Genomic DNA, 17,589 nt, shown 5'->3' on the forward strand with positions numbered 1-17,589 from the left:
GCTTATATTAATCTTACTTTATCTTTATACAGATATATTGCAAAATGCTATAATTTACATGGAATATTTTTAGAAAATATAAATTTCAGAACTTAAAACTTTGTTAACTAATATGTAATTAAAACATTTTGATATAGTGTAATTTATTCTAATATTATGAAAAATAAATTATTTTTTGATAGCCATGTAAGAATTTTACCTTCAAACTTTACATCATATTAATCTATACTATTCAGGGAATGGAGTGAAGTTTCTGATCTATTCAAAGATTTATTCAATAAATAGCAACACTTTAGATTATGATTTAGATTATCTATAATTTGTTATTTATTCAATTTATATATGTTTTAAGTACAATATATTCAATGTTTTTTGTTTCTATTACTAATTATTAAAGATTTTATTGTCCAAAATTTAAAATGTTTACTCAGTTAACCCATTGACTCATTAATTAAAGATCCTGGCAATCTCCTGATAGGTCAATTAGACCATAGTGATATTTGAATGCCACTAGATAAATCTTATTTAATATTATCTGAATCACTTATTATACTTATTCGTACTTCATAAAATTGCATTAACATAATTAATTGATTTTTTACAGATATTTTAATTGCTCTATTCCATTTCATTATAACCATGGCCATCAAGAGAAGTTGGAAATTTTTCCTCAGGCCTGGAGAAAACTTAGGAGCACATAATGATTCCTACCCCTATAAAATTAATATTTTATTTTACACATTTCATTTATTCAAAAAACCAAAGGCCAAAGGGTCTCACTAAGAGGCAAAAGCACGGTAAAATAATTATCAACTACAGGATTTAAATGTACCAACTTTGGTTTGGTTTTGTTCTATCAATCCTTAGATATTATTTGGCAATTTAGTTTACATCTGATAAACAGAATTTTCCTATACTTCAAATAGTTTGAGTTTACACAACTCTATTGCAAAATTTAAAATAATTATCACACAAATTCTATTTTTACATGTTACTAAATTATTTGAGTCATAATGTTAAGTAGCTTTCAGAAGTATTATATATTGTTGCTATTTCCTAACTTATAAAAATTTCATTCAACTCTTAAGCAAATATTTATGAAAATGATATACGCAAAAATGTGTAATATATTTGTTGAATGTTTAAAAACAATTGCAAATCAACACAATTTCAAATAAATATTTTTAGCAGTATTTTAATAAAAGAGAAATTTGAGAATTTGATGTAGATTCATTTAAATATTTTGACATTTTAATCACAGTAATAATATTTCAAAACATGCATTTTAACTTCCTTAAACAGAATCTAAGAAAAAATGAAGTGATAAATGAGTAGAATATTGGAAACTTACATATAAGTAGTGCTTATTAGGGCAAATTGCTTTAATAAGATAATTTTTTATATTTATGATGTTTAAAAGATGATTTTATAATAAAATAGAGCCAGACTAAGTGGGCTTAGTCTTTTATCCTGATGACGACTGTTTAACACAAGTGAAAACATTTGCTTTTGTAGATTTTTGTATTTCTTGCTGGATTTGGTGTTTTCGTAATGCTTAATTACATTTATTCAGTTTGCATCATTGAATCTAGTCTAGTAGTTATTCCAGCTCTATCATTATTAGTATAATTTGAGCTTGGCTTTCTATAAAAGTTTTTATATTTAATGGGGTTGAAAATAGTTTTTATTTATCTCTGCTAGCTATTCACTTAATAAATATAGATTGCATTTAATCTTACTACATCCTCAATATTACTTGCATCGTTATTTATATGTATTTGCATCTACTGAACTTATGAATTGCGGTACTCTTCGGTTAATAAGACACCAGTCAATCGATGAAATCCGATTCGCATTTACATCTTAATATTTGATTTAATGTTAGAAAACAATTAATGACCAGCATTAAGTAAAGAAACTTTGTATGTTTAGTCATTTAATCATTTGACCATGGGATCTTCTAGCCAATTAATGAAGACTAATAGAGAGAGGATAGAAGAAAAGATTCAGGAAGAGGTAGGGGATAAAATCATGGACTGGATGGAAACTGATCTGAGAAGTACTTGTGACAGGAAAAGATGGAAAGAAATGGTTCATCAGCTCTGGGAAACCTCTTATAGATGGGACATACTAAATCGTAATATCATTAGTTTAATATTGAAATCTGTAAGTAATACAAGATGGGAGAGCAGAATAAATATATCAAATATTTTAATGGATTTTTTTAAAACTCTTGTCAACTGTACAGAACTATCATAAAAACATACCAGTAAACTCCTATCGGCTGGGTTAAGTTATAAATCTGCTCGCGATTCACATAATGGGGCGAGGGAGGCCAAATATCTAGCAGGCAGGAGGCTAACAGCCCAAGACCCGTCCCGGATAGAATCATTGGAAGCGTTATACGATATTTTGGTGTGTAGTTTCCACCGGCTAAACCACGTGTGGTTGGTGTTCTGTAAAGCGCATGCGTTAATGCGTATAATATGGCTGCTTGGAAGCTGTCCCGTATTCGCCAATACGGCGCTTCCATTCCGCCAATGATATTCGAATATACAATAATGTTACTTTCAAAAAGGGCACTACTTTAAAGTGGCACCATCTAGTGATAAAAATGTTTACTAAATTATATTAGAAACATATAACAAAGTATTTAAATTAGTTTTAAAAAATTTAAATAAAAAAAAATCTAACAAAGTAATAATATGTTCAATATTAAAATATGTACATTAACAATTTCTATTTTTATATAGTGTTCTATACCTTTCATTTAAAAAAATACAGTAATAATAATAATAAAAATAAAGTAATTGAAAATATTGTTTTATTATTATTAAATAGAATATAATTGTTATATATATTTTATAAGGAAAATTCAAGCAGGAAATTCTTCAATGCCAAAAACTTGTTTTATTAAATTAGGAAATTGGAATATATGATGTAATAAAACAATTATTTAAAAATAAAATAATTAAAATAAAAAATTTAAAACATCTGCACAATAAATTGTAATTAAGTTTACATGTATTTTTATTACAAAATTAATTTTTTCTATGCTCTTATTAACAAAATGAGTATTAAAGGAGAGGCATCCATCCTCCAAAGTATCTCTCTTTATAAAATAATTTAAAGATTTTAAAGCCTGTGCATGAAAAAAATATATTATAATTATAAAGCTTTTATTAATTATATTTTAATTATTTAACTGATAAATTATAATATAAATGTAACCTAGAAAGAGGAGTGAAGAAACTAATTTGTTACTTTATATCTTAACTATGCACATTACAAATTTTTTTAAAATAAATTAATGCAAATTTTTATTAAATATTGGGGAAAATTGGCATAAAAATGAAGTGTTTTATTACAAAATTAATATTTTATGCCCTTAGTAAAGAGGTATGTATTAAAGATTTACTGGAATTTCCTGTATACTCATCTAGGAAATCAATCTTTGTAAGATATTTATAGATCTGACTTAGGTATTGTGTTTCACTTTATTTGAATATTACTACACGAGACACTGCTGAGACTATGTAAGATCTCTTTTATATTCAGGAAAAACGAGTTTTTCCTTTGTTTTTTTATGAATTTTTATAGAATCTCAGACTTTGTTGGTATGAAAATTTTGAATTATATTATTTTAAATACAAAAATCATATTCTTTTATTTGTTGAATAAGTTTTATTTCATTATATTAAATTATAAAGGTCACACGAGTTTGGTAGAAGACCGTCGTAAAGCGAACCATCTTCATTCATACTTTCAGTATCATAAATGCTTGGATAAAATTTTAAATATATAATTCTAAAAGTAAATATCCAAGAAAAATATGGGATTTAAACACGACATTTCGTGCAGTCGTAACTCACAATAATAAATTTATATCGGGGGGTTTTAAAACGCTCGTAAAGCTAGGGATTTACTGTAATTTTTATTATATATCAAGATTAAATATTTAATAAATAAACCCCCGTCTCCCATCCTCTTAAAGCCCAAACAACACTAGGCACACGCAGCTATTCTTTAACTCCTTAAAAAAATACTGTACAAAATACAGCCGGCTCTTATCCACCTAAAGCCCACCCTCTCAAAAGCTTATGTATGAGATAAAAGTATATAAAATGTATTAAGTCGCTCCTTCTTGTAGATTGATCTAAGTAATATAATTACTTTAAAAAGAGGTTTAGCTACGATCTGTCGTGGCACGTTATCCTACGGGCGTAAAAGGCAATTGCCTGGAGCACCCACTAACAGGGGCCCCAAACCAATCTTTTATACGAGAAAATTCCCCCCGAAGTAAATTGTCTGAAGTCAGCACTACCTGGAGGCCCTGGGCTCCATGAGGCCCATCAGTGGCCAAGCGGTCTTCGTACCGTGAACACTGGGAATTCGGTCGTTGGTTCGAGCCTCGCTCGGACGGGCTGGACACGTTTCCGGGTTTTCTCCACGTCTGTAACGCCTAAATAGGAGCCAGTTTCCCTTAAAAAAGGCCTCCCGGAAGGCATCCCCTCGGCAGATCGCCCAAGTGTTGCATTACCATAACTAAAACAAACAAACTGGGCTCCATGAAGCTATAACTCGCTAATGCCCCAAGAGATACGTAACGTATATGGGCCTTTCTCCCTCCACCAAATAATGATGTATGTAAAAATGTGAGGCCCTAAGCTGCAACTTTTTTGTTTAGCGTATATGCAAATCAGATTTAGTTCTATTTTTAATTTTTAATTTATCAATTTTCGAGGCAACCTCTTAAGATTGCATGTGGCACTAAATCGTTATTGGTTAGACAAATAAATTTTGCCCATTTTAAGTACTTTTGAGCCCAATTTCTTTCGAGGGCATTATATAGATATGAATATAAAACAGAAATATTAATAACGAACGGTGAGACGAGGCCCCTAAGAAGGACATGCTCGTATAGAGGTCCTGTCCGTTGCGGTACTAAACTAACCTTCAACACACTTAAAAATTTAAGATAAATTAAAATTTTATAAGCATTTTTATGAAATAATTGGTGTTAAAATATTCCAAAAATCATTCATTTAACGAGATATTTTAAGCTCGAATATCTTTATTAAATATTAAAACAAAAAAAATTCTCCAGGAAATTGTCGCTGTTTAGCCGTGTCCGCTATTGGAGATTCCACTGTATTAAATTAATAAAATCAACTATAAAATTACCTTTAAAGATGTGAATTAAGTAATTTTAATTATATTAATTAGTAAATTAATCTAATTAAAATAATCTAATTAGATAAAAACTAAATTTCACGAGACGAGATGAAGAATCTTCATCCAAAGCATCTTCGCATCATTAGATCCACATGAAAAAAAAAGAAAAACCTGTATAAAGACTATTTTATTACGTGTCATGTAACTTGAATGCGGATGAGTAATCTTTTAATTTGTTCAATGGAACTGGCCATATCAAATATTCCTTTTTTTTTTTATCCTACATATACAAGAACATTTTCTGTTCTTGAAGCTGCTCTGGTCTTGTGTAGAGAACCTCTTGAACCACAAGTTCAAGAGGTTCTCTAGGCACAAAAATCTATATTTTATAAATTAATTACGCATAAATTCGATTAAAAACATACAAAATCATAAATTTAATCACTGAAGTATATTATTTTCTAGATGTTTTCTATAATAATTGCCTGTACAGTTTACAAGACAGGTACTCAAATATACCTCCCTAAATATAATGATTTCGTTTAGTAGGAAAGGGTTTAGATCCGAATATAATTAGACAAATGGCCTATTCTATAATGTTATTTGGTACATGATGCCATAAATCCATTCTAAGTTAAGACGTCCTAAATACAGATATTCGTTTAATTAGTGAAGTGAATCCTCGTGTTTATGAATATCTTAGCATCAATGGAATAACCTTTTAAAAAAAAATGTTATCTATGTAATTTTATCTGATTTATAATTTATTTCGTATAAAGGGTGGCCCATAATTTAGTTAACCAAGATAATTAATTATAATAATTAGTGAAACGGGTTCAAACCAGTTTGGAGCAGTTGCACGTTATTTTCCATCACTCATTCACTACAGTTCCATGCAAATGAATGCACTACATTGTTCCATTTTATGTTTATGTCGCCTGAATCATAAACTTAGTTTATATCGGTGTTGTTTATTTTGTAAAACTGATAAAAATATAATAAAAATTATGCAATATAAATGAAAGAATTGCCTACTGAAGAGTTTCTGAACGTTAAACCACCCCTTTGTCGAGTGATTTAAAAAGTAATAGATATAGGGGATGCCATTTGGTATACTTATTTTAATTTCGTTAATAGAAGCTACAATCAGTTAACTGACTTTCGGACCATCCTTAGATATTCTGCTTTTAAACTGTATAAAAATTATAATTTTTAAGACGTTTCTTCTATCATAAAGAAGAGATTATTGTGCCATTTAACCGCTGGGAACTGAAGTAAATTCGACTTTCCATTTACTCGACAATCGACAAAATGATAAAGGAGGAGAACATTTTAAAAAAAATTGCTTTAATGTGTTCTATAAGCCACTGTTAGTAGTAAAAACGTGAGTTTAAAGCAGAATTTCTTGAGGCATCTTCACTTAAAACATCATATGGAAGGAGATTATAAGAGCCTAAACAAATCGCTTCTGTTAAGAAAGCGTAGTTTAAAATAAGATACGGTTTGTTTAACAAGAAATTAAGATAATAGATGAAGTGTTTGATAAACATTCTTAAATTAACTTTTGAAGATCGTATTATAGAGTTGCGTCATTTAATTTTTCATCGCTGATCTCGATTTACTGCATTTCTTAGAGCGGGGTGCCGAAGGTTTTATAAGCTCGAGATAAATGAAAAATAAAATATTTTATCTAATTTATATGATTCGACGATTAATAATGCTATTAATCTTTCCGTCTTTCATCTATCGGCATCATTAAATGAAATATTTTGAAGTAAACATGGCTTGGTTTCATCTTTACAAGAGGGGAGGAATGAGTTGCAACAGTTTAAAACATCATTAAATTAATTAATTTTTCATAATTTTTTAATCAAATATATCTCATCGAATAAAATTCGATTGGAATTGTTCGTTTTAAAATAGTTTTTATTAATAATTTTAATGTTTATTGGATTTTTCTCTCGATGAAAACTTGTATGTGACTCAAGCTCCATACATGGAAATATTTATAATTAGACTTAATCAATTTCCGTTGTTTGACTCGATATTCGATATAACGTAAATTTAAACTTCAAGAAAGTAAAGGAAGAACGAGTACAGTACAGATATGTGATTTATGATAGGTATATATAGAATTCTACAACCATAGAAGGAAGATAAATGGAGCTATGAAGTTTAAGGTAAAGCTTCGTCACTTACCACAATATTTAAGTTAAATATATATATATTAATTATTAAAATATCTTCAACTTAAGGAACCACTCAACAATAATGTTCTAACTTTTATTTGAATATGCAACTTCATACAAAAACATATTATGTAAGCAAAATCCGCTCACGTTATTAAATATCAAAAGAATTTATGTGAAAGATAAATTCTTTAAATAAATAAAATGTGTCTATATATATAATTTCTATATCGGTTATTATTAGAAAAATATTTTTCATATCCGGCACTCATCATCTACTTAATGAACTCGTCCATCTCTTCACTTCTCGTCATAACATCAACATAATTCGATTTTTCAAATAAATCAAACTTATTTTTTCTTTATTTTTAAATAATAAATAAATAAAAACATCCTCTACACAGTCTAGAAGTAAATTAAAGTGCATTTATATAATAGAAGAGTGCCAGCAAGGCCCCAAAATGAAGTGAGCCTCGTCTCGCCTCTCGAAGCCCTAATTATATATAGGCCCTATATATATTTTAAGGGTTTTCAGAGTACAGTATTAAGTGATCTAATTTTTTAATAAATATTTATCCATATATAATTTAATTTGGAATTAAATAAAGAAGAAAAACGTGCGGTATCAAAAATCAATATGACATCTCTCGTGTCTCAAATGTAATATATCTTGTTACAAAAATCGTATTATATTGTATTTTTTAAAATAGAATTTCCTATATTTGGGTATTATATAATTTCATTTATATTTTATTTTATTATTATTATTTTAAAAATAACAACGGTAAATTAAAGAGTATTGAGGAAGTACTTTGTGTAAAAATAATTTCGTACCAATTTATTATTATATTTTTCAACCTTACAAGATAAATACATTAAGAAAGGGTCGAACTAAAAATCTCGGGTTGTAAAAATAGGGCGTATGTGCTTTGCATGTAAAAAGGCGTCGTTTCCTGTCAAAAAGTTTTCGTGAGGGCCCCGAGGCAGTGAAGAATTCTATGTAAAATAATATAATACTAATAATTGTATACATATTATGGAGATTGGGAGGGAAAATTAATAATTTCCCCCCTCCAAGCTCCGTATATTTGTGCCATTAGGGCTTCCGAGAGGGGGGGAATCTAAAGAAAAATCCCTCTATAAATTAATGCTATTTCTGCTAACAAAAATAAAATCTTTTACCACAGTTTTTTTACTATTAATAAATAAACATTCTACGCATTTCGTTTGGTAAAAGAATTTGCTAATGGGGCCCTCTAATCCGGGCCCCATACAAGCTCTCCACGTCCCTGCACGTATATTATATAAAGTGACGTAAACCGCGAAAATTTTAATTTTTACAATTGTCTGTTTTACCAAAATAGTCTGATTAATGATAAAATCATAACGTAAGTGACAAACTTGAGAAGAAAGGGACGGATTTAGATACATTGGCTCCTTAAGAGGCCCTTCTCCCGGTCAAATATTAATAAATTTAAAAAGGTATGAGACTTCGTAACGAGGCCCTAAGCTGAAATTTCGGTAACACGAGACCTTTAAGCTGTGTCTTATTTATCTTATGTATTAATCCGGTCTTATCTCTTACGTAATTTTAGAAAGGAAAATTCATCATTTTCTGCAAATTTCTGGCATTTATACGAAATTATTATTAAATTTTTTTTTTCGGAAAATTTTAAATGTCATCGTTGCCTAAATATAACTCATTTGCAACAATATTTTAACCATAATCAACGATACATTTCTACTTAAGGAAGTCAGAGTCGTGTGAAGTAACACAATTAGTCATCGAGATCATCGATTTTTTTGCAAATCACCATGATTAAATATATAAATTAATGCAATTTACATGACTAAAAAAAATGGAGGGAAAGCTTACAAAATTGATTTCGAACTGGACGTTGCAAAATGCTCTTAACCTTCGAATAAACCACCCTAACAGCCATTTGTAATTGGTGTAATTCGTCTATACGTAATTACGCACGAATAATCGATGCAAAAATTACCCGTTAAGAGCATTCTTCTAGTTTAAAACCATACCAAATATGGGACGGGGAGGAGAAATTAATGCATTCGGGTCAATATTGCATAATCTACAGACAGTGGTTCCAGTGTTACCAGAGTTTTTAATCCAGAAAAATTCACATTGTTTCGAATAATACTAAGGATTTTTTTTTTAAAATGATAATTAACTTTTAGGGATGATTTTAATTGTTTCTTAATTAAAATCTATAGTTTTTGGGCGTTTTATCCTCACGCGAAGTCGAGTCGGGTACCAGACGTAGCGTAGGACGAACTACCTACAAAATCCTTCTCCTTGCAGTAAAACTTCAAGGTTATGCCCACACTTAACTCATAAGTAAATTGTAAAAATGTAAGGTATTTTTTAAAAATTTAATTGTCTACGATAGTGTTAATTTGACGTAGTGGTGTAGTGGAAGTTCGTAATCACTTTCAGGAAGGATGTGAATGTTTTCTCTGTCTAGATAGATTACTATTGAAAGGCAGTAGTGTGTGTGTGCGTATATATATATATATATACGAAAAAAATAAATAAAAATAAAGAGTACATAGACTCCTGTCCTCATTTTCTTGTAGGAGAAAAGGATAAAGAAGAATGAGGACGCCTACATTAAGCGAAATTCCTCTATAATGTTTGCGTAAGTTTAACTCGAATTTATACATTGCATTGATATTTTCAAGTAGAAATGGTAAACTCGGAACCATTTTTTAGTGAAATTTAACGTTAATTTACTTTTTTATTGAAGAAATTTGGCATTTTTTGGTGCGCATCGGCGAGCTTACCCGTCGGTAAAAGTAAAGCCATTGTTAATAGGGTACCAGCAGGTGGCAAAGAAGACATGAGATCACGTTCGGAGATAAGGAAGGAGCATAGGAGAAGCGCGTGCTCTTGTTTATTTTTGGGTTAAGCAATTATTTTAAGCTTACCTTTCCCGTCTTGCGGACTTGTGTCTTGATGACTCTCTTAGTACGTTTGACTTCGGTGGGGGAGTGTGGTTCCTGATGCCTCCGACACCTAGCACTACTCTGATAACTAGGGCTTTCTGTAGTGGTAACGGTGCTGACCACTTGACCGTCGCTTCCTTTGATCGTGGTTACGGTTTGACGCGTTACGCGCGTCGTACGGACCGAGGTGGTGGAGTGACTTTCGGAGCCGGTGGTACCTTTGGCGCGCCTCATTTCGAAGCGTAACAGATAAACGACGACGGTGACAACGGAACACAGCAGGGTTATCAGGGCCGAGAAAGGCCAGACGGATGGACAGTAACAGACTTCAGTAGAATGGAGTTGTATGTGGACAATTACTAAAGACACTACGGCACAAACGATAGTTATCAAAGCAGTACCTAAGACGGTAACCACTCTGATACTGGAATAAGTCGGTGGACGCCCCATGGCTTCCTTTTAAATAGAACGCCCCTTTTTGCCTTAACGGGAAGACTTCGGTGGCTGGACGGGTTGTTAGTTGGCCGTCCAGTGGATGGTGGAGGCGCACGTGTCGGCAGAACACGTCCCACGCCGACAACACCGCTCGGGACACAACACTGCGTCACCCTGCGACAGACGGAGCTAACAGACGGAACGACTTTCGATCGATGGAGATGAGCGGTGGCATGCGCCACGCCACACGTTTTTAAACGTTTCGCTTTTAATACTCGAAATTGCGACTATTCAAATCTGGTTTGGGGTGAGGAAAATTCGCTGCAAGGACGGCGCTATATGCGGGTACGACTCGTTTGTTTTCTGTTCGGCATCTGACGTCATGGCCAACCAATGTTTCAATGAGAGATACATCAATGCAGCTGGCATCCGACCAAATAAGCGGATAACACAAGCGAAAAAGCCATCTTAATTCGTACCCGTACCGGGGCAAATTGTTTAGAAAACATTTAAACATACGCAACGTAATATTATTCGTTAACTCTACAGATAAGTGCCAGTTACGTTTCGTAATTCCTCTCGCTTCCCTCCGAGCGCCGCGACTTGGCTAACACAAATCTACGTTGTTTGCCTCGACATCTTACAAATTTTAAGTCTATTATTCAGACAGAAGCCATAATGTTTTGTCTACGGGGCAAGAAACCAGCTCCTTTATAAATCCCCCCCCCATTTCTCCCATAAATCGCATTTTTACTTAAAATAAACTTAATTATAAAATGGCCCAAATCTAAATGACCGCTACAAAAATTCCTAAAACACAATACATTAATTAAAAATAATCATAGAATTTTATATAAAAATCTACTTAAAGACATGACAAATGAATAATTTAAAAAGCATTTTTCTGTACGATTAAATATTAATTTATTTAAAGTAGTTCCAAAAAAAGTGCATTAATCAAAATCAATTTTTGGACGGAATAAATTATATTTCCGACGAAAAATAAAATAAAAAAAAAACAATTTTTAAACAGGAAAAAAATGTAGGCTAAGTCGAATGCAGTGTTTTAAGATTGTGAAACTGGTGATGAAACACGTTCTATTCAAAGAATCACAACTCTGAGAAAAACTAAAATAAAAATTGCCCTTAAACCGGTCTGGGTCTCTCCTTCCTACATCCTAAAATAATTATTTATATATTAAATAAATTTATTAAATTCTTTATAATTTAATATATGAAATCTTACGGCGCCCAATTATATTTTATCCACGTATAAGGCGCACCTTCCCTCCAAAACGGGAGCGCCATTTTCCTACTTAAACTACTAAAGAATCCATGGATTTTTACGCCATTTCGTTTCTATTTATTGTAAACTGTTATATAAATCTGTTAACGATAAGCGGAACTCGAAGATAAGTCATTAAAATTTGAATTGTGTGCGAGAGATTCTATCGGATGTAGGTCCCAGACAGTAAATAATGATGCAATAAGCACGTGGGTGGTTCGGGGTTCCGCCAAATTTGTTTTGTCGTAACTTATTTTCTTTTTTTTTAATTTATAAATCAACCTACTTTTGACACATCGCTGATATATGAGATATCGGATGATTAGTCATTGTTTTCCTACATTCTTCTATTTGTGTAGCGCTTTATCTCCTTATGGTGGAGATAGTCTGGATAATTTCTACACTTTGAACTTGACTGTACCGGTCGAATGCTCGTGACGTAAAACGAAAGTTTAAATTTGATATAGATTGATTTTCGGTGGTTTTAATGACGATAAAAACGGAGGGATTCGTAAAGTCGGTTTGGAGGTGTTTAAGTCGAGTAATTGGCGTGGCCGTATCGTAGTTTTCTCCCATAATTAGTCTGGACGCCGTGCGATGCGACGTGTAAAACGTCAATCAACTTCCGCTTGTGATTTTAAACCGTGTGTTTGTTTGCAGGCAGACACGCGAATTCGTACATCATCCATCCCAAAACTAGTTATATCGTGTGGAGAACGAGTTAAAATACACGTTACAATCGAGACTCCACTTTTTCACGTGTCAAAGTAAGAGAAAATATGTGTAGTCGCGGGTAGTTTATGACTGGAGTCTAATTTTAGTTATAAAATTTATAATTAATGTATAAAGGCAGACACAAAGTTTATCCGAAGGCTAAAAGATACGAGCGCCGTATCAAAAGGTGTAAAGATAATGAACTCATTACGGTTAAGCAGTGATAAAGGTCGCGAGTGGGCACGGTATCTGGATGACATTGGATCGACCGGACGAAATTGTGCCCCGTGCCCCCTCCGTACGAGACGTAAATATTGCACCGTTTTCGTGACGTCACAAGCGACAGGCTCATTTAACTCCTTGTATGGTAGAACGAGAACAGGTGCGTGGGCGTTGCGGGAACCAGTTTTAGTGGGTGGCTGTGGTTAGACTACCCCCGCTCTTAAGATTCTAAATAATATTAAATCCCCATTATACCACTTCCCGTCGATGTTTGGGTGCGACTTATTAAGAAGTGACAATAGCGCAATAAACGGGATCGATGCTACGAAACGTATTTGGAACAAATGCACTAAACCATATTAATTCTTCTTTTTAAAGTAGATAAAAAAATGTTAAACTCATAAGATAATTTCGGATTAGGGGTGGAATGCCAAGGGAATTTGTAGATTAGACAGATGTTTTTCTAGTGCTAGCCCGCGGGATGCTCCCACACCGATATGAATCATTGTCCCCCACACAATTCGCCCACGTTTCAACCTTTATTGGTGCGATTTCACAAGAAGTAAAGCGATAAATTTATCTACTTTAAGACGTAAAGTAATCAAAACTATTGTCGTCTACAGAAAAGAGCACGCGCTAAAAATTCGCAGGTGCAAATTCAGCAGCACCTGTACACGAGCAGGTGTAGAGAAGAGCTGAAAAGAATGGCGAAGTAAGCAATTCATATCCATTCGAAATCAAGTGGTACTAATGGTAGTAACGAGTCATGTTTATCCCAGTTACGGGGGGTTACAATCGTGGATTTTAAAACCGTGCACGATTTAATTGTCCGTAATTCTTCCTTATAACTTGGAAAAAGTAAAGGAAGTGCCGGAAAACACAAAAAGTCACCTTCTCTAATCGTTCAGATTGAACAATAAGATTATGAAAGAGATATTATACATATTTATAGACTTAAATATAATGATTACAATAAATAATATGGAAGAAGTTACGACAGTTTTGTACGGTTATTGAATAAACTTTTTAGTATTTGCTTATTTATTTTATTGCCGAATGACCTTGCAAACGGGAAAAGGAAGCGTTTGAATGACCCTAATGACCCCCGTAACTCGTTTGAAACACCGCCCATACGCTTATAAAGATCGGTTCCAGTTGGATAGGGAAGAAGGTGAAACATGCAACAATTTTTTTCTCTTGCAAATAATGCAAAATAAACCTTATTTGGGGGGTTGGGGTGCGATCTTTTAAGGAAAATCGACTTTAATTTGCAAGCAAATAAATATAAAAAAAATAAATAATTATACCAAATATCAGGTGAAGGGAAGCAGGATACTTTCAATTACGTAACAGATAATAAATATCACTTAAATGTCACTCCTAGACACAGGAAGGGTTGGAAAATAAAGTGTTAATCAACTTACATAATCGTCTCTTATTATTTTTCTTTTTTTTACAATTATAACTCTAGCAGAAAATTTTATATATTAATTAAATTGAACTCAATTAGATCTTAATTTATTAAATAAATTCAAAATTAATTAATGACGAACAAAAATTAATTCATTACTTAAAAGTATATGAAAAACATAGTTGGTTTTCTTTTACGCCAGATGGAGCCACAGTCAAAATATGCTTTCCATTTTTAATCATTTTATTTTATTTTTTTCGTCGTAAAAACTCGTAAATGCATATTTTATTTTACCTGTTTATTTATTTATAATATTAAAAAAAATAGAAAGTAAATATATAAGTACGTACAGTACGTAAAAAAAAATACACACGTCGAAGCAGTCTGGGGATCGATTCTCCAGAGCATTAACACGCGGCCAGTTTTTAAATGACGATCAATAATTTATAAAATTCCGAATTTACAAGGAAATTTATGGCTCTCCCTTACCTAAAATGTTAATTATATATTAATTTCTGTCGATCGAAATTAACGTAAGCTTCGCGGGCTTTAAAACGCACCCAGGGTGGTCCAAAAGTTAGTTGACCACCTTTTCTGTTTTTCTGCCTATTCGGGTACACTCATCAACGTGAATCATAAACTGAGGGGGGTAGAAAAATGTTTTTTCCCACAGAAAATATGTAAACACAAATGCGACTTAGCTTTTAAAATGGTTAACAGACTTTTGGGCCACCCTATAGATTCGTATTCTTTTTTCGGTGATCTTTCTCTAATGAATCATTGGGAATTTTTTTAATTGTTTTACAATTTAAAAATAATAATTTATCTTAAAAATTAAATAAAATTTAAAGGTCTAAAGCCTAAAAGTTTCTAGAAATAACATAAACTCTGTTCGTAATTTATCTCTAGTTATTTTGTATGAACATTCATAAATTTTGGACTGTAAAAATGTTATAAACAATAATTTATTTTAATGTTTTTAGCAATTTACATAAATAAACAATGTTAATATTTTGTTTGCCTTTTATTTATTTATTTTTTTTTTTGGTCCGTCCGTTTGTTCGTCCGTATCAAGTTCAACTAATCTCTAGAAAATTATGAGTTAGAGACTTGGAATTTTCTGGATAATTTTTTAAGGGGATCCAAAATTTCAAAAATGATAATAATAATAATAATAATATTTTTAGCAACTTAAATAAACAAATAATGTTAACATTTTGATTTGTTTGCTTTGTTCATAGAACAGCACGTCGGTAAATCTATGAAAATTATGACAGAAAGTTAAAAGTTTTCTGGGCAATTTTTCCGTCCAAAAAGCTCATAAATAATAATAATATATTTTAACATTTTTAGTGTCTTAAATAAATAACTAATGCTAGCGTTTTGTTTGCCTTTCTGTTGTTTATAATACGTCCGTTTGTTCGTCCGTATCAGTTCAATGAATCTCACGAAAATGACGAGGTCAAAACTCGAATTTCCTGGGTAATTTTAATTTTAAATACGCTCTTTCACTAAAAATTAGTCAGGGACGAACCAAAAATTTTGTTTCCTCCCCGCAATAAACCCAGCGCTTACTAATTTTAAATTATTTTAACCACGAAATGAGAACCAAAACTCGGTTAACCGCTGTAAAATGTTAAGCTGACTTTTAATGGTAATTATGCCGTAGTTAACCGACTTTTGGGTTAAATTAAAAACAAATCTTACCTGAAAGTGTAAAATAATAGTCCAAATTAATCCGAGAGTTAATTTTGGATTTCCATCAACGATGTCTTCCGGTCGGATGTTGACTAATTTTATCTATTTTTAAAATAAATAAATAATATAATCAGAACAATTGGCCTTTAAAAACAAATTATTAAATATAATTTTTTTTTAAATATTTATCCTAAACTGGATCTCTTTAAGCAATTATTTAACTAGACGACCTTCTAGTTAAAGTCATTTTTAAAACTAATGATGATAAAACTTTTCTCAAGGACATCATCATTTGATCTGAAGCACACAACTCACTAAACAATGCCCAGGTAATTATCAGAGTGGTAAATATTAAGAGAAGAATAAATGATATTTAATGTTTGGGTGTGACTGATTTTAATGGAAAGAAAAAAACATCCCCTACCATAAAAGCATCCCTCCTGAAGATGTAGAAGAAGAAGAGAATGTATCTGATACACAATGCTAATTTTACTACTTGATAGATTATCTGTCAAAGTATGTAAATTTGTAACATATTTCTATGTCATTACATAACATATAATCTTGTTTTAATGTTTTGAATTCAAATAATTATCTACAAAGGTAACATATTTAGTGACAAACTATATAGAAATATACTAATGTAGACAAACTTGTTACAAGTTTTCATTTCTTCCAGTGAATACAATAACTTTATATATAAAAAATTGAATTAAAAAAATACATGATAGATTTTATACTTCATATTTTGTTTAGTGTGTTACATTAAAGAATGGGTAGAACAGACACAAAGACCTGCAGAAGGAAGTGATAGAGAAGAAGAAAGGTGGCAAATGTGAAATAAGTGGCATGTTTAATTAATTAATTAAGAGGTCTGCAAAAGATGATGACTTTCAAAGTATACAGAATAGCATCATCTTTGATTACAGAACAGAATTGAGGAGATAACATCAATATTCATTGTCCAAATGAAGATATGAAATGGGACTTGAGCTAATCGTTGGTCCATTTCTCATTTTTTGGGGCCCCTCTCGTCCCGGCCCTGCGTCAAACCACACGAGACAAAATGAGATCCGTAAGGCCCCCAACGAATGGGGGCCTTAACGATTTCATTCCTTCTAAGATGTTTGTCGTCCTTGTCATAATTTAAATATTTTGAAGTGGAATAGATTTTATAAATTTCAGAAAGTTTTTATTTATTTGAAGAGAAAATGAATTTTATGAAACTATTTATCAAAGGATTTTAAAAGGGTCATTTTATTAATAATTGAATTAATTTATTAACGAAGAATTAAAATAATTTTGCCTAATTAATTAAATCATAAATTTAAATTTAGTATATATTTATTGTTATTCTTTCAAGTTTTAATGCATGTAAGATCAGTTAACATATCACACATCATCTTAACAAAAGGGAGGAAAAACTAATTTGTAAGTTATTAAAAGATTTAAATTATATTTTATATATTATTTTTTTATTATTAAATTCTTATTTA

The 17,589-nt window shown here is 31.5% G+C and overlaps 1 protein-coding gene across 1 annotated transcript in view; it reads right to left on the bottom strand.

The window, feature by feature from the left end:
* Window positions 1–17,589, bottom strand: part of LOC111621247 — a 155,151-nt gene that overhangs the window by 117,057 nt on the left and 20,505 nt on the right. The window contains exon 8 of the mRNA XM_023363328.1: window positions 16,103–16,195. Within this exon, the coding sequence (XP_023219096.1) occupies window positions 16,103–16,195 (93 nt within the window). The remainder of the gene's footprint in view (window positions 1–16,102; window positions 16,196–17,589) is intronic.

This window comes from Centruroides sculpturatus, unplaced genomic scaffold, assembly GCF_000671375.1.
Source record: "Centruroides sculpturatus isolate CEXI.00-Female unplaced genomic scaffold, Cexi_2.0 scaffold283, whole genome shotgun sequence".
NCBI lineage: Eukaryota > Metazoa > Arthropoda > Arachnida > Scorpiones > Buthidae > Centruroides > Centruroides sculpturatus.